Source organism: Enhydra lutris, unplaced genomic scaffold (genome assembly GCF_002288905.1).
Source record: "Enhydra lutris kenyoni isolate GAN:26980312 unplaced genomic scaffold, ASM228890v2 scaffoldscaffold56, whole genome shotgun sequence".
In the NCBI taxonomy this organism is placed as follows: Eukaryota; Metazoa; Chordata; class Mammalia; order Carnivora; family Mustelidae; genus Enhydra; species Enhydra lutris.
In genome coordinates, this window is record NW_019154140.1 from 444235 (window position 1) to 467863 (window position 23629).

Genomic DNA, 23629 nt, shown 5'->3' on the forward strand with positions numbered 1-23629 from the left:
TCTCAGATGACTGTACTCACTGCCTGAATACTTTTAGAACCCAGAAAAATTCCTTCTCGAAGAGGCTCTCATCCTTAGAAAGTCTTTTGTCTGCAACTGTGATCTGCCTCTAGAGACACTTGGTGCAATTCTACTTCCTTGGTTCTGAGGCCCTCCTTCTGGTCAGATGACAGGAATGCCAAGGAAATCCTATCAAGACCATTATGAAGAGTATTCTTGACATGAGAAAAATGAATACCAGTAAACAAAATAAAAACATTGTGAAGAAAACCAATTAACAATTTAGTAATTAGCCTTTGTTCTGAAATGTGCTAATTCTACATATAAACCTTACTTTTTTAACAAGTGAATTCAAGCCATCTAGTTCCATTTTATAATGGTTTAATTTGTTTTATGTAAATGAATCATTCAAGATTATATAAATATTAGATATTATTGTCTAAGCATTTTGTTTAATTATGAAATTAAATTTCCATTACTTTATAAACAGGGAATCTAAAATATATTAAATACCAGTATATTTATAAGCAATCCTCTCCTTTTCATCTACACCTTAGAGATACAGATTTCTGACCTTTAAAACAGCCTTATTAAAAGGATGAAAATCATAATTTACAACCTTCACTTAAACTTTAAGAGACAAGAAAGGCTATCATTGATATATTGGTAAAAGTGATCAGTTCTAATCACAACATGGATAACATTTTTAAAAATAAATTTATTTTCAGGATAAATAAGTTCCTCAACTAATTATTAAACATAATTTTTCTTTGATATCTGGCCTCAATATAGGTTCAAAGGAAATAATTTTGCATATATACTTCTAAAATGACCTAGCAGAAAGTTATTACACTGGCCTGTTCCAGGCCACGTAATGACTGTTTTTGTCAAACAAGGTTTATTCCTGTCAAACTGTTTAACAATGACTCATAACAAATTTGGTATCATATAAACAGAAATAAAGCAGGAAATAAATGATAAAAATTATTGTGGAAATACTTCCAAACAGAGACCAGTGTTATATTTTGAAGGTAAATCGTATGCAGTTTTTTTTTTTTCTTTTCTTATTAGTGTGAGACTATTTCAGGCCATGAGGTGAGCCTTTGATTTGTCTTTGACATCTTTAATAGATCTACATTCTGCGCCTTGCTGTATTTTGACTAATAGAAGTATAAGTAGCAATAAGTAAGACGAGTATATGACACTCAGCCAGCATCACTGGTGTCAGAACCAAATGAAAAGGGTTTTCACAATTGAAATAACTGAATCATGAAAGAATCTCACTCAGTTTAAATGTTTGCAGATTCGGTACTGGGCTGCCCATGACAAAGAAGCAGCGGCACACAGAGTTCAAGTCACCAGCCAAGAGTACTCAGCCAGGCTAGAGAACCTTCTGCCTGACACCCAATACTTTGTGGAAGTCAGAGCCTGCAATAGTGCAGGGTGTGGACCACCCAGTGACATGATTGAGACCTTCACCAAGAAAGCACGTGAGTTTCAACATTTGTATTTTAGACTTGTCAAAAAATACCAATTGATTCGATCATGGTGCAGATATATCTGAGAGAAACTTACTACCTGGCAGTCTTAGCACATTCAGTTTTCAATTTTATCCTTTACAATCACCTGAGATAAAAACAAACAAACAAACATTGTTAGTTACTGTATATGATGAAAAGATGTGGAGAATGCCTTCATGCATTTAATGTTCTACTATAGAAATACAGTTACAGAACGTCTCTTCATAAAGACTACCCCCAAACTTTGTATCATTAGATAATTAATTTGTCCTCTCTGTTATTATTTTTAACACTGTTTTTATAGGACTGGATTAATAGCATGAGAAAATTGAAATTCTGCTTATTTTCTTTTTTTTGTAAGCCTTTGTCATTGCACAGTGCAAATGCAAGTTAAATGTTGTAGCATTCTCTTTGCTCTCTTATTACCATATATTCTCATTGTTTATGTAACATATATACACAATATATAAATATGTAACATATATAAGCAGTATATAACAAGACTGTCTACCTGCTTAGAATTTCCAGGCATTCTTGCCTCTCTAGCTTCATTTTGATATCTCCTTCTTGAAACCACACTGAATGTACAGAAGAAGAGATTTATATTTGAGGCTCTAGGGAGTTTTGGAAGAATTTAAAGACATGAGTACTATTAGGTTTGACAATTTATGAAACCACTTGGGGGAAAGGTGACTAAACACGGCGGTAAGATTCCAGAGTCTGATGTCGGTCATGGATTTCAGATCTGTTTTTGCCACTTACTAAATGTGTGACAATAGACAAATTACCTCACACCTTTAAATTTGTTTTCTAATTTGTAAAAGGAGCATTCTTTCCTGGGGCATTCGTTCCTATGTTCTTTTTCTATTTATTCATTCATCAGAAGAATACTATGTCCCCATCACTGTTCTAGTGGTTGAGGATACAGAAGGGATCAAGCAAGACCCAGAGCCTCTTCTCATAGGATTTACAATCTAATGGAAGGACAGGGGGAAAAAACCTGACAAATAAGTGTGTATGATAATATCAGATGACAGGGCAACAAAATAAATAAATAGATAATAAAATTGAAAGTGACTTGGATGGGAGCTCAACCCCAATTGAGTGGTCAGCAAAAGCCTCTTTGAGAAGATACTATCTGAGTCATATATATGAGTATATGAGTCATAAGAAGGACCCACTTTGTGTGACGATTGGCAGGAAGAGGACTATTTCAGGTAGAGAAAATAAGTAGTGTAAAACCTTAAGGTGAGAGTAGTTTGGTATGCCTTAAGTGTAGAAGGGCACTGGGGCCAGGGTGTAGACTGGAGGTGAGATGGAGGAAGTGTGCTGAGACTGAGATATTAAGGGTCTCATAGTTGTCAGTCATGTTAGGAGTTAGAGTTTTTTCTAAGTCTCATAAGAGCTATTGGAAGATTTTAAGGCAAAGAGTGATATCTAATTCATATTTTTTAAAAAATAATTCTGGGTTCTGGATGGACAATGGGTGGTGATGGAGTAAGAGTAAAAATAAAAGAGCCAATTGGGGATGATTTTAGATGGTGGTTGAAATTAAGGGATAATGGATAGAGAGAGAAAATTTTCTGCAGAAAGAGTTGACATCTAGGTGCTGGTTTAGATGTTGGAATGGGTGGAATGAAGACTAAATATCAGATTTTTTTATTCAGAAACTGGGAATTTAAATGTATCATTTGCCAAAGATGGGAAAGAACCATCGAGAGGAAGATTTGGGAGTACATGGCAAATGTTTCATCTTGATTACATTTGAGGAGCCATTTAGACATTCAAGTAGAGAGAGGCACTTGGACACATTCATCTAGAAATCAAGAGAAAGATTAGACCCGAGATAAAATTGTAAGTTCTTAAAGCCATGGGACCAGATGCAAGATTTAGAGAAAATTCATAAGTAGGGGAAAGAAAGATACCTAGGATCGAGTCCTAGGTCTCAACAACTCTCGATGTCCTGTCAACATCTAGAAATTAGACAAAGGACATGGAGCCAGCACCACATGGTTAATGAGAGGGAGCAGCCAGAGAGGCAGGAGGAAACCCAGATATTAAAAGAACATGAATTTAAGAAAAGAACAAAATTCAGAAAGTGATTAGAAGGTCAACTTTATGGAATCTGAAAAGAATAAAATGTAACATTAGATTTAGCCAACTGGAGGTGATTGATGACTTTGAAAATAGCAGTTACAAAAAGCTGATGAAAAAATAACCCAAATAAGGAATAATGACAAGAGAATAAAAGATAGTTATGTCTCACAGAGGGCCATGGGTACATTAATGAGCCCAAGGATATAAAGTGCTTAGTTTAGTGCATGGCAAAATTAGCTCTTGTTGTCTCATCATTTTCACTGACGTGAAGCAGTTTGCAGAACTGAAGTCAGATACGGTGGCTGTCACTTGCATATTATTACTTTCCACAGCTCCAAGTCAGCCGCCAAGGATCATCAGTTCCGTAAGGTCTGGTTCCCGCTACATAATCACCTGGGATCACGTGGTCGCACTATCAAATGAATCGACAGTGACAGGATATAAGGTATGTAAAAGATTACTAGATTTTTCCCCACATGGGATTTATTCTTACCAAGAGTGATTGATATTTGGACTTGATTGACGTTTGTTGCACCAAAACCCATTAAGCTTTCTTATTCTAGCTGTACAGTAGAATCAAATGACATAGTACCATGTTAAATTTTGAAATGCAAAAGATCTTGAGTGAATCTTGCAAAAATGCTATGTCAAGTGCACAAGATAGGTAGAATAATTGCTTTAAGGAATAGAGTTGTTAAATTGATCAGTGCATAAAGAGGAGGAAGAATCCATTTTTGTTTGAAAATGATTAAGATAATGTTGCCTAATACACAGCAAACTGATAATATTAAGTTATGTTCCATAAATGAACATAAAAAGGAAAAAAGATTATTTCCATATGTTCTCTATATCATACACCTTTTATTGGATGCCAACTTTTAGGAATAATGTGAAAAAATTAAATTGTGAGAAAATGTTTTAAGATGACTTCAATATGTTGAAAGAGCCCTCATTTTACACCTATTCCATAAGAAAAAACAAACATTTTTCCCTCTCTTTATTTTAGGACATTTAAAAAAAAGTCAAAGGCTTAAGGAACTTTCCCTTGGATCACCCTAAAAAATAGGTGAAATCAACTTTTGTGAATTAAAAATAACATGAATTTTCCAGCTAGTGTTACACATAGCTTCCTAGAATTTTTTTTATTATTAATAAAAGTCTAAAGAATTTTTATTATGGTTTTAGTGTTTTGGCATTGGCTCATTAGTCAACTTTATTAAACATACATATTTTGGTACTTTTTCAGGTACTCTATAGACCTGATGGCCAGCACGATGGCAAGCTGTATTCCACTCATAAACACTCCATAGAAGTCCCCATCCCCAGGGATGGAGAGTATGTTGTAGAGGTCCGTGCACACAGTGACGGAGGAGATGGAGTAGTGTCTCAAGTCAAAATTTCAGGTAAGCCAGTCATTTGAGACACATTTCCATTAAGTACTTGTAAGTTTTTAGGCAACATAGACTCTCGAGAGTAAGGTAGGATCGATATGCACACCAATGTCAGTGTTTTCCTAGGTAAACTTGAAACATTAAAAATGTCCTGAAACTTGGTATTTCTTCCCTTATGAGACACAAGAGTAACTTTGCAACATACCTTATGCTTTTTGATTATTATCTGGATGACAAAGCATTATTAAAATACCATGATGCAGGTATGGTAATAGCAGTGTATGGTAACAGATGGTAGCTACACTTATGGTGAGCATAGCATAACCTATACACTTGTTGAATCACCATGTAGTATACTTGTAACATTGTATGTCAACTATACTTCAATTTAAAAAATACCATAATGGGGGCGCCTGGGTGACTCAGTTGGATAGGCATCTACCTTTGGCTCGGGTCATGATCTCAGGGTCCTGGGATCGAGCCCCACATCAGCTTTCCTGCTCAGCGGGGAGTCTGCTTCTCCCTCTCCCTCTGCCGCTCTCCCCATGCTCCTGCTCTCCATTTCTCTCTCTCTCAAATAAATAAATTTTTAAAAAAAAATCATAATGCATTATAGTTTTACATAATACTAGACCATTAGGTAATAATACCCAAATTTCTCTTATAACAAAAAGAAATTCATGGACTACTATTAATACTCATCTAACTTCTTTTCTTTGTCCTACACATATTAATATAGTAATAAAATAGAAAGACACTAGATGGTAGCTCCCTCCTTTACCATCTCTCTCTGTGTCTCAGCATATGTGTTCTTTTTCTGCAAACTTTATTTTTCACAGCATTGGTTAAATCCAAAATAAATACTTGAGGCAGTGACTTCCTCTCTTTTTGGGATTTGTAGAACTCTATTATTTAAATTTGATACTTTTTCTCATCCTACATGATATAGTTAAACTATAATGAATTAAAATTGATGTTAATTTGAGAGTTTTATGAGACTCTGAAATACTCGAGATGCTGAATTAAAGACAAAAATAACAGATTTAGAAAACAATGCTAATTTATAGCCAAATAGATGAATATATTATATATAATATATATATAATTAATAATTAATTCTTTAATGCTAAAATTTTTAGTCTGACCACAACTGCACAAAGAAACTATAGAATTAACATTAGGAAATGTCAAATATTTGGTGAATAGCACCATTCTAGAATTTTTTAAGTTTGGATTTATTTGTAAATTGTTTAAATAGATTTTCTCATAAATTTATCTTACTTTTTTTTGATTTAGACATTATTATTATGTCTTGTTAGAAAATTTGGAAATTACCAAAATTTGAAAAGAAAAAAATCAGTCATATTCTAAATATTCTAAATAAGCTACAATTAATGGTCAGTGGAATTTACTTCTAGTTCTCTTATATACATGTATAATTTGATTTTTTTTCTATTGAATATATCATGTTATATCCCACTTTCATGAATCATGTTACATGAACAGTCCCCATGTCATTCAAAATTTTATAAATTTCATTTAAAATTATACAGACTATTCTCTCAAACAAATGTACAAAATTTACCTACCCATTTCAGTTTTCACTATAATAAAACATTATTTTGAATACACTTTTTTATAAATTAATCTTCCATTTGCACCACTCAGATGTTAGTCTCATTCTTTTTAGCCATTACTAATTTGGTAGGAGAAAATGGCATCTTTATGTTTTTAAAACAATTTCTACATTCTGAACTTTGATAACACACACTTCCAGTAGTTTCACACTTACTCAGGCTCTTCCACTAAAGGAAATCGGAGGGAAATGTGGACATTAATTCAAGGACAGTGAGGTGCAAAATAACCCAGTAAATTGCTTTTGAAAACAAACCTTTCCTGTCAAGAAGTCTGTCATTGACCACTGTTGCTCTCTTGATTTCCTTGCTCTTCATTTATCATCCCTACTATGGAGCAGAACCCAGTTTCTGGGATTTAGACTCAGAATTTTGTAGCTGGAGATGCCAAATCTGTGACAGGAGCATCAGCATCAGTATAACTAATGACATGCCAGTTAAGGTGGAACAATAGACTCTCCTGGGGTAGAGAGAGGCCTGGTTTCATTTGCCAGTTTCTGTGATGTAACAATTTCCATCATATCTGATTTCAAACTTCCCACATGACGTCTCTCAATGTGGAGCTAAGAACAGATGCTGGGTAACACAACATTAATGCAGTAATGGTGTGCTGTAGGCATAACCTTAAGAGCATTGATAACATTAAAACACACTAAAATAGTTAGGAAGTGATGAGTTTTCAGAATTTCCTGCCTTTGTTTTAAACTTCCTCATTAATTAATAATTTTATATAATTTCAATTTCAGTAACAGTGGTTTTTAACAACTTGTTCATAAATTTCCTTAAAAAAATTAGCAATTGGGTGTTGGGAGGTAGAAGGGACCACCTGCAGCACCACAGTTATCCTCTGACATCCCAGTGGAAATAGCCCACGTACAGAAGGCACAGAGTATGCTTGTTTTAGAAACCTCAAATATACTCAAAATAGTTCCCTTTTTTGCCAACTAATAGACAACATTCTTATTAAGACAGAATTTTTTTTAATTTTTTATTAACATATAATGTATTATTAGCCCCAGGGGTACAGATCTGTGAATCATCAGGCTTACACACTTCACAGCACATACCCTCCCCAATGTCCATAACCCAACCACCCTCTCCCTATCCCCTTCCCCCTGGCAACACTCAGTTTGTTTTGTGAGATTCAGAGTCTCTTATGGTTTGTCTCCCTCCCAATCCCATCTTGTTTCATTTATTCTTTTCCTAGCCCTCAAACCCCCCATGTTGCCTCTCAACTTCCTCATATCAGGGAGATCATATGATAATTGTCTTTCTCTGATTGACTTATTTCACTAAGGATAATACCCTCTAGATCTATCCATGTCATTGCAAATGGCAAGATTTCATTTCTTTTGGTAGCTACATAGTATTCCATTGTATATATATACCACATCTTCTCTATCCATTCATCTGTTGATGGACGTCTAGGTTCTTTCCATAGTTTGGCTGTTGTGGACATTGCTGCTATAAACATTCGGGTGCACATGCCCCTTTGGATCACTACATTTCTATCTTTAGAATAAATATCCAATAATGCGATTGCTGGGTCATAGGGTAATTCAATTTTCAACTTTTTGAGGAAACTCCATGCTGTTTCCCAGAGTGGCTGCACCAGCTTGCATTCCCACCAACAGTGTAGGAGGGTTCCCCTTTCTCTGCAACCTCTCCAACATCTGTCGTTTCCTGAGTTGTTAATTTTAGCCATTCTGACTGGTGTGAGGTGGTATCTCATTGTGGTTTTGATTTGTATTTCCCTGATGCTGTGTGATTTGGAGCACTTTTTCATGTGTCTGTTGGCCATCTGGATGTCTTCTTTGCAGAAATGTCTGTTCAAAGACAGAATTTCTATTACTTATTTCTTATTCTAACCATGACTGTGCAAAGAAACTATACAATTAACATTAGGAAAGGTCACATGTTAGGGGGGGATAGTACCATTCTAAAATTTTCTTAACTTAGGTTTATTTGCAAATTGTTTAAATTATTTTTAATGAGAGAGACATGTAAATGCAAACAAATTTTAGGCTCTCGTAAATTTAAAAGACTTAATACTTCCCTTTGTTTCCATTTTCATAACTAAATATGTAGTCAGGAAGAGAGTACATTGCTAAATTTTAATGTTAATAAGCATTGCTGTTCATTTATTTGCTCATTTATTTATTTATTCAATAAATGTACATTAAATGCCTAAATTTCCACATCCCTCCTACTCCACATTGCTATTACCCCTTGCTGGCCCTACTGTGATTCTAATGATTCTCTTGGCTTCTAGTTTTGGCCTCCTACAATCTATTCACTGTGCAGCAGCCAAAGGGATCTTGTTATACATCAATCAAAGCATGCAATTCTCCTCTTAGAAAGACATCCCATAAGATCAAATCTAATTTCCTTAACATGGCCTAGAGTGCTCTATAGTAATTTAGCCTAACTCTCTTATCTCAATTAAGTCATTTCATCTTTGTTCCATTGACCTTCCTTCTCTTCTTGAACATACACCAATGTTATCCTTACCTTTAACTATTTGTACTTGTTCTTGCTGCTGCCTAGAATTTTCTGAATCTTGGCATAGCAGATTCCTTCTTGTCATTTTTGATTTTGCTCCTCTGAAGTCACCTCCTCAGAGAAGATATTTATGAATACCAATTTTAAAAAGCCCCCTATTCTATGTCACTCTTTTATTTTATTCATAATATTTCTAACTATTCAAAATTATCTTATTTATTAATTTATGTTGCTTATTGTCTATCTCCACCCTTACTTGAACTTGAACAGAAGCTCCATGGGAACAAGCTCTTGTCTGACTTCTTTAACCTTTGAATCTCCAGTACCTAGTGGACATATTTGGCACACAATAGTATTTAAACAAATAATTGTTAAATGAATTTATGATTTCTGCATGGAATAAAATTTAGTTATAAGAAAAGTTTGGGTAACTTAAATTACAGTTTATATGTCTAGAATGTTGATATACTTCCCCATTAGGCACATGGTTTGTGTTATGCCACGTGCTAATCCACAGTTTGATTCTTACAAAGCTTGAAACTTCATATGAGAGATAGTCCAGAAAATTATTAGACATGGTAACTTGCCTCTCCATCCCTCTCTGACCTGAACGCTATTACTGCTGTCTTAGTATAGCATTCGGTATCAGATGTTTACAGTTCACATCTAGGCAAATGTAACACCACAAATGTTTTATCAGAAATATAATATCTAAGAAATTCTGTATTGTCTTCTAAGGATCTTTTGTTTTTATTCATTAATATGAGCTAAATTAAGAAAGTACAAATAACTACAAAATATTTTGAATATCAGTTTTAATAAGCTAGTTTACCTTATTACATATTCACTACAAATTTTAGAATTTAGACTATCAAGGATCTGTGATCATAACTAAATATCCACAAAGAAGCAGGCAGTTCATTATTTGTATGCATGTGCATATTTTGAGTTTTTATTTTTCTTTCTAGTTTTAAACAGACAACCGATATCTTGGTCAAATCAAGGAAGACTTTTAAGGGCATTTTAGAGGCCAAACTTCTTTCTTAGGGCAAGTCATAATCATTTGAAAACTTAAAGGTGGTAGGAGTAACATGATCAGATGTTTGCAGTTGAAAAATCACTTTGGTGATTGTGGAAAATATATATAGCATGGAAAAAGATGTAAGGAGATGAATTACAAGGTTATTATTATAGGATGATTAAAAGACAGTGATGGTCTGGACTGGAAAGAGGGCAGTGGTGAAGTCTCGGGTGGGTCCTAAAAGAAGAATACATCTTTTCCATTTGATTTAAAGTTGCTATATATTCATTGTGTCAATTTTGTAGCTTCTAATAAATCTGTAATTTATTCCGATGTTACCATACATGATGTAATTTCATCATTTAACCTACTACTTTTGGTAACTCCAGGTTATTAAGTTAGACTATATAACCAAAGCCACTGACTTAAACACTGATGAAAAACACATTTTATGTTTTCACTCTGTCCTCTTCTTCCCAGTAGCAGGAGAGAAAGGGCTAGGAAGCGATTTGCTAGGTGCAAGCTTAGATGTTTACTCCATTACTCACAGGCTCCCTTCTCTAGTACCTAAGTAAGTAATACAGTATAAAAGGACCAAGAGGATAGTTGGGATGCTTGGATTTAATTCATACATTATAACATCAAGATGCTATATTGACATCATCACATTTGCAGATACTTCCTCTGTAAGCATTTCAAAAACTGAAATTATTTTGAGCATCTAATCTTATATACTAACTCATTCTTATAAGTCCATCATCATAATTTAAAAAAACATATATTTGTGATTATGGCATAATCAAATATTATTATTTAGGAAATGTTACCTCTCCAACTATTTTGAAGTAATCAAATAGTTTGTTTTCTTTTGCTATGTTCTATGTGGGAGAGTTCAAGTGGATGAATTCAGCCTGGTATTTCTAGGCTGACAAACAGCTTACATTTAAAATTATCTCTAGGAGCACTTGGGTGGCTCAGTCAGTTAAGTATCCAGCTCTTGATTTCTGCTCAGGTCATAATCTCAGAGTTGTAAGATTGAGCTTCACAGTGGGCTCTCCTTTGGGCATGGAGCCTGCTGAAGATTCTCTCTTCTCTGCCCCTCTCCACCCTCCCTGTCTCCCTTTCTAAAATAATAAAGATAATAAAATAAAATTACCTCTAAAATATATATATATATGTATATATTCCTTTCATTAACTTTGAAGTATGACTATCAACTTAAAATCTTTTCCAACATTAATGCTGTCCGTAACACTTCCAGTTTTATAACAAGCATGGAAATAGAGGAGAAATTATCTGAACAAAATAATATTTTGTGAATCTCTGAGTTTGACTTAAAGATAGCACCTCTGCATCTAAACTAACTTGAGTTTTCCTAGATCTTTTCCGAGGTTTCTTTTAGTTACTAGTAAATTAACACAACAGTCCCAACATATTATTGTCTTCATCTATTTAGACTCGGAAACAATTAGATTGGGAAATTTCTCAGTGGAATACATTATAAGGATAGAAAGAAAAATTAAAAATAATCCTCCAAGATTTCCTTACTACCAAAATAATTTTAGTTTATGAAATGCAATCTTAGTCTATGAAGCTGTACCTTAGTATTAGAATGTACAAATAATTAATTACAAATAATAATTGGGAAAATCGGCAAGCCCTCCTGAAGCTTGCATTCTAGGGAATATCAGGAAAATAAAGAACTAACATCAAATAATAAAATTTCTTTATGCCTAAGTTTAAGGATTAAAGAAAAAAAATAAGTGGCTAATATAGAGAATAAAAGAAGTAGACTGATTTGACTAGAATGATCAGGTCAAACCTCTAAGTAGGCAATATCTGGGCTGAAATTTAAAGGAAAGGAACCTGCCTTACCACAAAAGTAGCAGCTATGATAGTCATAGGAACAGGGAGTGCAGGAAAGAGCCCATCATTTTCAAGAATTTGAAAGGAGGCCAGGGCGACTAGTATATAGTGGTACAGGATGCATTGGAGATAGCAGAGAGGGGGGAAAACCATGAAAGGCCTGGCCCTGATTGCATCTCAGACTCATTTCATTCTATTCTCCTCTCATTCGACTTTCTCCCTAACCCCATCCTTGAAGAATTCCATTGGAACTCTGTACTTCATTCTGTGGGAAAGCATCAGCTTTCTTTCAGGGATGAGTGATGCAACCTAATTGAAAATCATTTTTGGTGTAGTGTAGACAATACACTGGTGTGGGGAAAAGGGGAGTTGGTAAGAAGAGAGCAAGTTGGAGAACCTATCAGAAAGTGCAGGTTCCTTTCCAGAAAGGATCCATTTATGGAATAATTTAAGTTTTTTACTGCTCTGAGGTGCAAAGTAAATTACCAGACCTTTTCAAGGACAAAAGACTAAGAATGGATAGGGAGACATTTTATACACTTCTGAGAGAAAAATATACATTGTGGAATGTTTCTTATACAAATTATGAAAATATGTAAGATTTAGTAATAAAATGATTGGGAAAGCAAACTAATAAAGTTGCTGGAGAAAAATGTCTAGATCATTTTGTTTGACTCCTTTCCAAGGTTGGACTTCCCTGCAGGACATTCATGGCGTATGTTCTCTCAACCTCAGTTTAAACACTGTCTGTGATGGGGAGTGAATTCACCATTTTACTAGTAGCCCTTAGGTTTATCAAAAGTCAATATATTATGGATCATGGACAAATTCTGGAGTGATTGAACTAATTTTTGATAAAATCTAGCTCATAGGATCAACCAATAGCTTTCTCTAAAGTTCTTCCTTTTCTCTCCTCTTTCAGTGAAAGATGATTCATTCAGGAAAGATGAAACATATCTAGATAGTTTAGTCAAGTATTGAATTAGATTCTTAAAAGAGAAAACAAAACCTTTTTTAAGCATTGCTAGAGTGAATGTCTGCTGGCTTTGACAAAAACTAGAAATTGCAGTGGAAAAGAAACCCCCTCTCGTGGTCCATCTACCTGCAGCTCCCACGTGGAGGGACCACAGGAGAAGCCCTGAGGGCACTGGCACCCCCAGTACCTGGGATGCCCATAGGCTCAGAGCCCTGCCCCCCACTTCAAGAGCAGCAGGGGTTTCTGTGTTTCCAAGCCTTTCTAGCTCCCTACCCTGACTCTCAATGGCAAGAGCATCTAGGAAATAGTTTCCACCCTTTTACTTCAGAGACAGAAAAAAGAACAGTGAAAGCTCAAGAAATGCTGCTGAAATTCCCAGAAGAAATGTAGCATACTTTCTCCAAAAATAAGTATGTTTACAAGAAGGTTTCAAAACTAACAAGAACACCCAGCCAAACCTGGATTTTTAGAAATGTTAAAAGAAGTTAAAGAAAATTAGTAAAATGGCTCTTCACTTTCAAATTGATTTCATGATACAGAAATTCAGATTATTAGAAACACCATTAAAGTTAAAGGACAAGAAAACCTGTAACTCTTGAAGCTATATCACAAAAATATCTGAAAGGGAGATTTACCCAAGATACAGAAAATAATGATTAATACTCTTGATCACCAATAATCACAGATAACAATGTGGCTACTATATTTAGTTACTCTCCACATTTTCTTTTTCAGGGTTATGACGACATCATGAAGGACAACAGTGTATAAAATCTTTTACTCAGAATTTCCAATTTTTTTAGAAAAGCTTCCTAGAAGTAAAATTACTGGATTACAAGGCAGAACCTTTCAAAGACTTGGCACATATTTGATAATTGCCAAATTGGTATCCAAACAGCAATGCCCATATTTTATCATTAAAGAATTTTTAACATTGTGGTATTCAAAAATTCTTTGTTAATTAGGCAAATATACTCTCTCATAATTTTTATTATTTTAATTACTATTGAGATGAGTATATTAATATATTTAATAACTACTAATATGTTCATGTCTTGAAGTTCTGCTTATGGTCTTTTCTCTGTTTAATATTGGTAATTTTCCTTAACATTTTATGATCAATTTATAAAGCAAGGCTATTAACATTGCCATGCCATATTTGCAGCAAATTTTTTTCAAGTTTTCATTTCAATGTTATTGATGCTTGATCAACATAGTTTATTTTTATGCAAAATAATGAATTCTCATTACAAAACACTTCTTATATTAATTGCACATAAACAAGTCATAGGATAATAGATATAATTTAAGTCCACTTATATGAAGTCCCAAAGCAGAAAATAATGAGGCAATGTTTCAAGGGGTATATATATGGCATGTTTTCTGTTCTCTGACATGAAAGACATATTCTTTTCAAAAAGGAGAGTAATTAACACAAAATTCCATACAGTATTCCCTTGAGAGGAGGGCAAAGGGCAATCAGAAAAAGGCTCATAAGGTGGTGACAATGTTATTCCTTTATTTGGCTGCTAAGTAGGCTGGTGTTCTATAGTAGTGGTTGTTGATTTATATAATAGTTTTTAAGGTACTAATTTATATAACTTATTTCAAGGTTGTAAAAGTTAAAAGGGGGTTGAAGAAGCTGAGGAGTAAGAAAGTTTATAGAATTTGGTACTTTACAGCTGTGTATTAGCGTGCTAGGGCTACCATAATGAAGTACCACAGATTGGGTGGTCAAACAATAGAATTTACTTTCTAACATTTCTGGAGGTTAGAAGTCTGAGATCAAAATGTCAGTAAGGTTGGCTTCTTCTGAGACCTTTTTCCTTGGATTATAGATGGCCATCTTCTCCCTGTCCTCACTCTGTGTGTGTTTGTGTCCAGATTTTTTCTTCCTGTAAGTACAACAGTCACATTGGATTAGAGCTGACCCTAATGACCTTATTTTAATTTAATTACCTCTTTAATGACTATCTCTAAATACAGTCACATTCTAAGGTACTGGGGTTTGGGCTTCCACATGAGAATTTTGAAGGGACTAAATTCAGCCCATAACAAAGTTATTGGTAATTTCAAGAGAAAAACTTCATCAAAGAGTGTGGGTAGAAGTCCTATTTTTCTAAGCCAACCTCATAGAGTTTACATTCTAAAGAGAGGAGGCGAAAGTAAAGCAAAGGGAGGTAAGTAAGTAGTGATGGAAGAGAACAAGGGCTATGTTTTCAATATAAGTGGGAGGAATGGCTTGCTCTGATGGGATGACACTGGAAAAGAGAATCAAATGAAGTGAGTGATTGGTCCATGCAAGTGCTCTTATTAGGACAAGTGCTCCTATTAGAACAATACAAAGCCCTATTCTAGGAGTATGTTTGGATGTTCACGGAACAGCAAGGAGACCAGTGTTACTGGGGTTGAGCAAGGCAGGGGGAGAGTAGAGACAATTAGGGTAGAGAAATAGATGGAAACTGAATCATCACAAGGTTTATAGATCATGGCTAAAGACTTTGGATTTTAGTCTAAATGTGATGAGAAGGCATTGAAGCATTTTAAGATGGGAAATGGTATGATCAGATTTATATTTTATAAGTCTTACTTTATCTGTTCATCGGAAAGAAGTAGAAATCTCATGAATGGTGGGAGAAGAAAAACCTCTATGAATTTCTAGAAACAGGGAGAGTGGTTAGAAGCCAAAGGTGACAGTCCAAGCAGAAGATGAAGTCAGCTTTGACTAGTATGGTCACAGTAGAGGGGAGAATTATAGTCAGGATTTGTTCGGAACAAGACCCAACAATATTTTCTGATAATTTGATAGTGAAAGAGGACTTGGCATAATTCAAAGAATTTAGATTAACCAACAGAATCATCTTACTGAAATGGCCAACAGAATCATCTATTTTAACAGAATCACCTACTAAAAATAGATGATTGGAGAAAATAAGAAGGAGTTCAAATGTTGACGTGCTAGTTCATGCTACATCCATTAGTCATCCAGGTGGAGATAGATTTAAAAAAAGAAGAATCATCATCTAGCGAAACTGAAACCAGCTGAGGTCAGATAACAAATTTGTCAGAAAACCAAGTAGCATAATTATGTAACTATCTGCAATTCATACCAGCTTGGATATAGAGAGAGCAGATGGTTGTTGATGTTGCCCCAGGTTGGCAGCTTATGTGGTTAATATAGGAGATCAAGGAAAACAAGGATTCTTTACTTCCAGTTAAAGAATAATTAAAATGGCTGAGTGGAGAGTTTGTATCTAATAAAATGTTTTCAGCTGTCAGTAACAAACCCTCAACTCAAAATTGCTTAAGAAATAGGTGGCCTTTAGGCCTTAGTGAAGTCAACATCCCAAAAACTTCCACCCAAGCCCCTGCATCTCCACCTGAGATGTCTCAGAATCAAGTTCATTTAAGGCTGATCCTCTCTGTGGTTCTAATATGGCTACAGCAGAGCTAGGAGTTATTGCACGCAGATCTTATAATGTCCAAGGAAGAAAGGGTCTGTCTCTGTTCAAGCTCCATCTTAAAATGAAGGACCTTTACTAGAGACTCCCAGAAAATCTTTTCTGTGTTGTTTAGAATTGGGTTTACTAAACTAGTAAAATGTCATTTCTATAGTTGGCCAAAGTGATTAAGATTTATTTTAGGTCTGGCATTGGTAAAACTTTCTTTGGGGAGTGAACACCTGAGCAAAAACTGGAGAGTGTATTGGCAAGGAAAGAGAAAACGATTTCTACTTCATATCAAAAGTTATGTAGCAAGGTGAATAATAAGGTAAATAAATAAATAAATAAATGGGAAAATGAAGAAGGGGAAACTAAGTCAAAGAACAGCTTCATAAAAGTACAGAAGAGGGATGAAAAGTTACAGGAAAGACACAGAGTTACCTTCAAGAGCAGACAATTGAAGCAGGGTTTTTTTAATTGAATAAGGAATGGTAATCAATGTGGATTTTGAGATTAAAACAGGATTAATAATGTTGAACCAATTACCAAGGATTATATCAAGTTGAGAGAACACTGATCCAAAGTCAGTAAACACAGGTTTATCATTAAACATATATAGTTAAAAAGAAAACAAAAACAAAAACAAAAAACAAACATATATAGTTAACACTACCACTGTTAAAGAATATTTAAATGGATAAAGAGAAATGTTTAAGGAACAGTTTAAGTAATTACTATCATGGGAAAATTGTAAATGTTTTTGCTTTGTTTTGTATTTTCAGTTAGATGCTCCATAATACCCAAATCTTTCCCTCAAAGGCTGCATTTGGTGGTGTTTTCTAAATTAAGAGGGTAGAATCTGGAAAGAGTATTGTTAATGGAACCTAGCATGAAAAGGGATTCCTATATAAAGTAAGTGCTCTAGAAGAGTTGAAAATTAAAGGAATTCATCTATCATTTTTTTCTTCAAATTTTTATTTAAATTCTAATTAGTTAATGTACAGTTCAATATTGGCTTCAGGAGTAGAATTCAGTGATTCATCACTTACAACACCCAATGCTCATCTTAACAAGTGGCTTCCTAATACCTATCACTCATCTACCCATCCCCCACCCAGACTCAGTGATAGAGAACAAACTGAGGGTTCATGGAGAAAAGAATTTATCATTTTTGAAGGATGTAATTACTTGGAAGAAGTTTCAGAAAATGAACTGATGGTTCTAAGAGAGATACCTTCATTCAAAGAAAAGCTCTATTTTTCTGAATTATGGATATGAACAAAATTCTGGTTTTACTAAATAGTAATCTATTTTTTCATCTTGTTGACAGAATTCCAAGCTTTGTGAAATAGAGTTATAAAGTTTCAACAAATTTTATGATGGGTCATAATATTGTGCATCAATAACTTGATAATGAGAAAATGAATAATCTTATGTAATGGCATATCTTATATGTATACCTTTAACCATTAGTAAGCTCAATTTTGCACATTTGAATGTTGATACATTAGTGGCATAAAAATTACATTAAGATATCTATTCTCTACACACAAATGGAAAGAAATATTCTATAATCCTAAGGTAGGAATATTAGGACAGATGTACGTCCCCTCAAATCATGGGATATTGTTTTACATTTTCTCCTTAAATAAAAGAACAAATAAATGAATTAAAATAATTATATTTAATGATATATACATCAACCATCAAAATGTAATTTCAAATTTAATTTTCCTTTGGAACATTATAGGCTATATTGAAATTTGAAAACCTCTCGGGTAAATATAAAGATAATTATGCTGAGAAAGAGAGTTGAGTTTTAAATTTTTGCTCTGAAGGTTTGATATTTGCCCACAGTAACACAAATTTTAAAACTATTTAGAAAAAGTGAGTATGTCATTGTTAAAACTAAATCCCTTGAAATCTCTCACAAATAGAACTGGAAACCTTTAATGCTATAATAAGAAGGAATATAAAACACTTAACCTGGAAAGTGATATATCAACCTATTAAAATGGTCCATTTGATACTACCTTAGGGACCCGCTTTAGTGATTTTTGAAAGGAATGTTTAGGTCTCAAAGTACTTCCCAAAGTTAGGTAAAGCTAGAAGCCAGGCCCCTTGGTAAATTATTCACAGTATGAGAGCAATGCAATGAAGCAAAAGACTTTCCAGAGGCACTTTTTACAGTCACCTTCTACAAAATGAGCCAGACCAAAAAGAATTAAATCATTTAGAACATGTTCCAAGCGTAGGAACTTCTCCACCAAGTTCTTTCTTCAATAACCTACCAGTTCAGGCCTGTATAGTTGACTCTCAGCTCTAAAGCAAATCACCAGCCTTAGTCACCTGGCCATAAGAAGCAGGAAGACTGTTACAGAGGACTAGCTCTTGGAGACCCTTAGCCCATACGTGATGCTTCAAAGTCCAGATGTGCCCGAAAGTTGTGAATTCTTTGGATATCAACATCGGTGTAGATAGAGGATCCTTCCAAGGCCCTGGCCTCTTAGCTCCTCTGTCTTGATGATCTTGTCACCTGTTGATGATCACAGCCCAGAGAGGGGTTCACAGACTTGAATGTGAATTAGAACCTGAGTGGTCCCTGAAGTTTGAATGAGAAAAAAAAAAATTGTAATTTTCACTAATTTCTAAATCAAATTCATTATTCCTTCAAATTTGAATTTAAGCAATAAATCACTATCACCAATAACATCCACAGATATTCTCATAATATCTCAGCTGTTACCATAGCACTTCTTCAAAAATATGGCATTAGGCCTGATCTTAGTTCTTGTTTTTAATGTGCTAATAAGCACATTACTTTAATGTGTTAATAAACATATATTTACCTCCTTGATATTTTTTATAAGTGTATTTCAATATATTTGGTTTTCCTTTAATTCTATATATTATAATTCTATATATTACATTTTATGTATGTGAAAGCATTATTTGCAACTTTCTCAGAGATTTACAGTCTGCCAAAGTGTTTATGAACAGGTAGATGAACAAATTTTTAATAAACAAAAAGGCTTAGCATCCTTACAATTCTTGATATGACTAATAACTGCAAAAAAATAAAATTTTAATTTTAAACATTTATTTTCTGACCACTAACTCTTATTTTTCTAGTTTATTGCTTCAGATCTCCTCCCAGCTCTACCATTTCTTCTACCCTCTCCCACCCAGACCTTCCATTCCCCCTATTGCTTGTTATCCTTCATTCCACTCCTGTCCTCAGTTTTCTCCTTAAATAGCTTAGGTCCACAGCCCATAGTTAAAACCACTTCCTTATCTATACTTAGCCTCATTCTCCCTGTATGCTCCTCACATGGCCAGGTCCAAACTCTGATTAAGTACAGATTTCTGTTTTACTATGTGCATGAATACAAGCAGAATTCTATGTGCTCCTGCCAAGATTTCTCTATGCATCCCCATCTCCATCCCTAATATTTACCCATTCCCCAACACTATTTGCCTAGAGACCCTCAGGTGCAATCATGCCCAGAAGTCTCATTTATGGCACTAACCAAAAGAAGTCCAGGAATCCCTGATTAATACAGTTCTGGGTGCTCCATTTTCTAACTCCATTTCTATCAATACTTAACTCAAAAACCTTCCCACTCTGCCCTCTGAATTCATTGCCAGACATCGGCAAAATCTACAATAATGTCCATCTCTTCACTGAATGTTTCCTTCCCTTTCTTTTTTTAAATATTTTATTACTTATTTGAGAGAGATAGAGAGAGACAGCACAAGTGGGGTGGAAGGGCAGAGGGAGAAGCAGATTCCATGCTGAGCAGGGAGCATGACGTGGGGCTCAATCCCAAAACCCTGGGATCATGACCTAAGCTGAAGGTAAACACTTAACTGACTGAGCCACCGAGACACCCTTCCTTCCCCTTCTTAATTCATCTGAAACCTTGCTCTATTGCTTCTCCTGCAGTTTGTTCAGAACCCCTGGACACCGGACATGGTGGTAGGGTAGTTGTCCTTCTAGCTTCTTATTGCCTCCATAGTATTCTGCTTCTTTCTTGCCCCAAAAAGCCCTGCTTAGAATCTCCTATCATCGGCCTCTCTCATTCATTTCCCTTTTTAAAGTTCTCTACCAATCTTCTAGATCATTTCTACTCATTCCTTGAGGAGTTAAGAGCCCAGGTGACTATCGGTGTCTCCACAATTACTTCTGTCTATATTTTGTTGACATCAATACACATATAGATGACCCTTACATTAATCACCCTGTCCTCTCAGTTCCTTGAAACACTGCTCATTTATGTTGTCCTTCCTATGGTTCTATTTTAACCTTATTATTGCTGTTTTTTTTTAAGATTTTATTTATTTATTTGACAGACAGAGATCACAAGTAGGCAGAGAGGCAGGCAGAGAGAGAAAGAGAGAAAGAGAAGGAAGCAGGCTCCCCGCTGAGCAGAGAGCCTGATGCGGGGCTCCATCACAGGACCCTGGGATCATGACCTGAGCCGAAGGCAGAGACTTTAACCCACTGAGCAACCCAGGTGCCCCATTATTGCTCTTTCTATAATATCAAAGACTCTAGTCTCTGACAACCACCTGTCTTTTCTCTCATTATTTTTTTAGTACTCCAATTCCTAAAACTTTTTTGACCCACGAGAAACCATTGATGTTACCACTATTTCTATTTCTTTCTTGATTTCTTCATACCTAACTTAAATCTCACAGCCACATATTATTACTCCTGTACATAGAACCCCCCATTTTCTTTGCTTCTCTTACTTCATTGAACTCATTTGGATATACCATGGATTAAGCCCAACTGTCCACGTACATCTGTGCCTACACTCTCAAAGCTAAAGGTGGGTAGAGAAAAATACCCAGCATTAAGATTGGTTCTACCACCTTGAATTCATGGCCACTCACTTCCAGGAGGACTGCAGTGCTGCTGGACCATTCCACTAGGTTTTCCTAACACCTTTTCACTTTTCTCTTCTGACAGCTATTTTGCTCTTCTCCTTCCTTAAATTTCCAACGTATCGTTCCTATTGTCCTTCTTTCGTCACTAACTTGCTTCTGTTTTCTGAGAAAATTAAAGAAATCAGAAGCAGCCAACACCTAAATATGTACCTCCTAATAACCTGGATGAACTCCATGTTCTTTTTTTTTTTAAGATTTTATTTATTTATTCGACAGAGATCACAAGTAGGCAGAGAAGCAGGCAGAGAGAGAGGTGGAAGCAGGCTCCCTGCTGAGAAGAGAGCCTGATGCAGGGCTTGATCCCAGGACCTTGAGACCATCACCTGAGCTGAAGGCAGAGGCTTAACCCACTAAGATACTCAGGCGCCCCTGAACTCCATGTTCTTATCTAAGAGCCACTCTCCACATGTGACCCAGATTCCAACACTTCTAGTTAATTCAAGAGTTTTGCCTCAACCATTCTTTCTTTTTTCTGTTTCATCATCATTTTCCTTTTTTCTATTTGACTTTTTTTTTTTTTAATTTGCCTCACTATACAAGTATTCAGCAATAGTGCCCATCTTTAAGGGAAAACAAAAAAAAAAAAAAAGGAATATCTCTCCTTGTAGCTATTGTGTGTTTCTATGATTTTCTTAACGCAAAATGTAATAATTTGTTCATCTTCACCATTTCAAATTCTGTCTTGAATTTGCTTCAATCAGGTTTTCATCCCAACACTCTATCAAAAAGGTCTTGTCAAGGTCACCGATGTCTTTCATGTTTTCATTCCAGGAGTAAGTCCTTATGTAATCTCTTAGCAGCATCAATACGGTTGATCACTTTCTCCTCCTTGGCTTGCTGGGCACCAGTTTCTCTTGATTTTCCTCCTTCCTCACAAGCTGCTGTCCTCAGTTTCCTTACTGGTTCCTGATCATCTTTCAAACTTTTGAACTTAAAATGTCCCAGGATTCTGTACTTCAGTAGCTTTATCTCTCTTAGTCCCTTAGTAATTTTATACAGTTTCAAGGCTTTAAATGCTGAAAGCTCTCAAATAGAAGTCTCTAATTTACTCAACTGCCTAATCACTAGCCACTATTTCCAGGTAGATATCTAAAGTAAACCTCTCTCTGCCCCACTTTTTTTGTATTGCCTTTTCCTATATTTTTACCCATCTCGACAAAATAGCTCCAATCATCCTTGAAGTCATCTTTGACTTTTTTTTCTCTTACATACCACATTCATTTCATCAAGAAATCCTATTGGTTTTACCACTAAAATAGATCTAGAAACCTCCAGGTCTGCTGCCACCATCATGGTTCAGTGATCATGCTTTCTCTCCAGGATTATTGTACTAGACATGTCTGTTCTCTGCTTTGTGCTTAGCTAGCAACCTATAATTTATTCCCAATAGAATGACCATAGCGATCATTTTCACATATGCCAGCTCTTACCTATGTAAAAACAGTGACTTTACATCTTAGAATGGAACTAGGTCATGTTCATATTTGTAATTTATCTGACCTGTGTGAAACTTGGCCATTACCATTAACTCCCTAGCTCATGAAACATAAATCTATTTCTGTGAGATTCTTAATTGGTTTTCCAATACCCTGCAAAAATTGACTCCTCTAATCAAGATGCCAATAATATCCCAATATATTTGTATATATTTGTATTACTTATAAGCATTGATTGCTTAACAAAGGTATAGTCTATTCTTTATCTATAGAATGGGATTTAATGTCTACCCTTTATGTGAGTAATAAGTAATGAATAAACTGTTACCACCCATTACTGTGGATAGTAAATGATAAATAGGTTCTTACTATTGCTGTGAGTGATAAATGAATACAGCAAAATGTATACAAATACAGCAAAATGAGTAAATGTATACAAATACAAATAAATACAAATAAATGTATACAAATACAGCAAAATGAATACAGCAAAACCTGGGAGAGTGGGAGAGAGAGAAGCAGGCTTCCTGCTTAGCAGGGAGCCCAATAAGGAGCTCAATCCCAGGACCCTGGTTTCATGACCTGAGCTAAGGGCAGACACTTAACGACTGAACCACCTGGGCGCCCCTCAACCTTTTCCTATTACTGCCTCTCTAATAAGCCCCTTTTTTCCTAGAAACTGTTGCCACTCGTGATATTTTAATACCACAGCTATCCTGCATACCTGTTTATGTAGAGTAGTCCCTTGGAGATGCAAAAACCATTGTAATATCTCAGGTCTTTTCACCCC

At 35.2% G+C, this 23629-nt stretch overlaps 1 protein-coding gene across 1 annotated transcript in view; it reads left to right on the plus strand.

Moving 5' to 3' along the window:
* The window catches only part of LOC111157729 (contactin 1), a 173891-nt gene that overhangs the window by 130060 nt on the left and 20202 nt on the right, over positions 1–23629 (plus strand). Inside the window, exons 20-22 of the mRNA XM_022519374.1 lie at positions 1304–1490; positions 3950–4062; positions 4864–5020. Coding sequence (XP_022375082.1) covers positions 1304–1490; positions 3950–4062; positions 4864–5020 — 457 coding nt within the window. The remainder of the gene's footprint in view (positions 1–1303; positions 1491–3949; positions 4063–4863; positions 5021–23629) is intronic.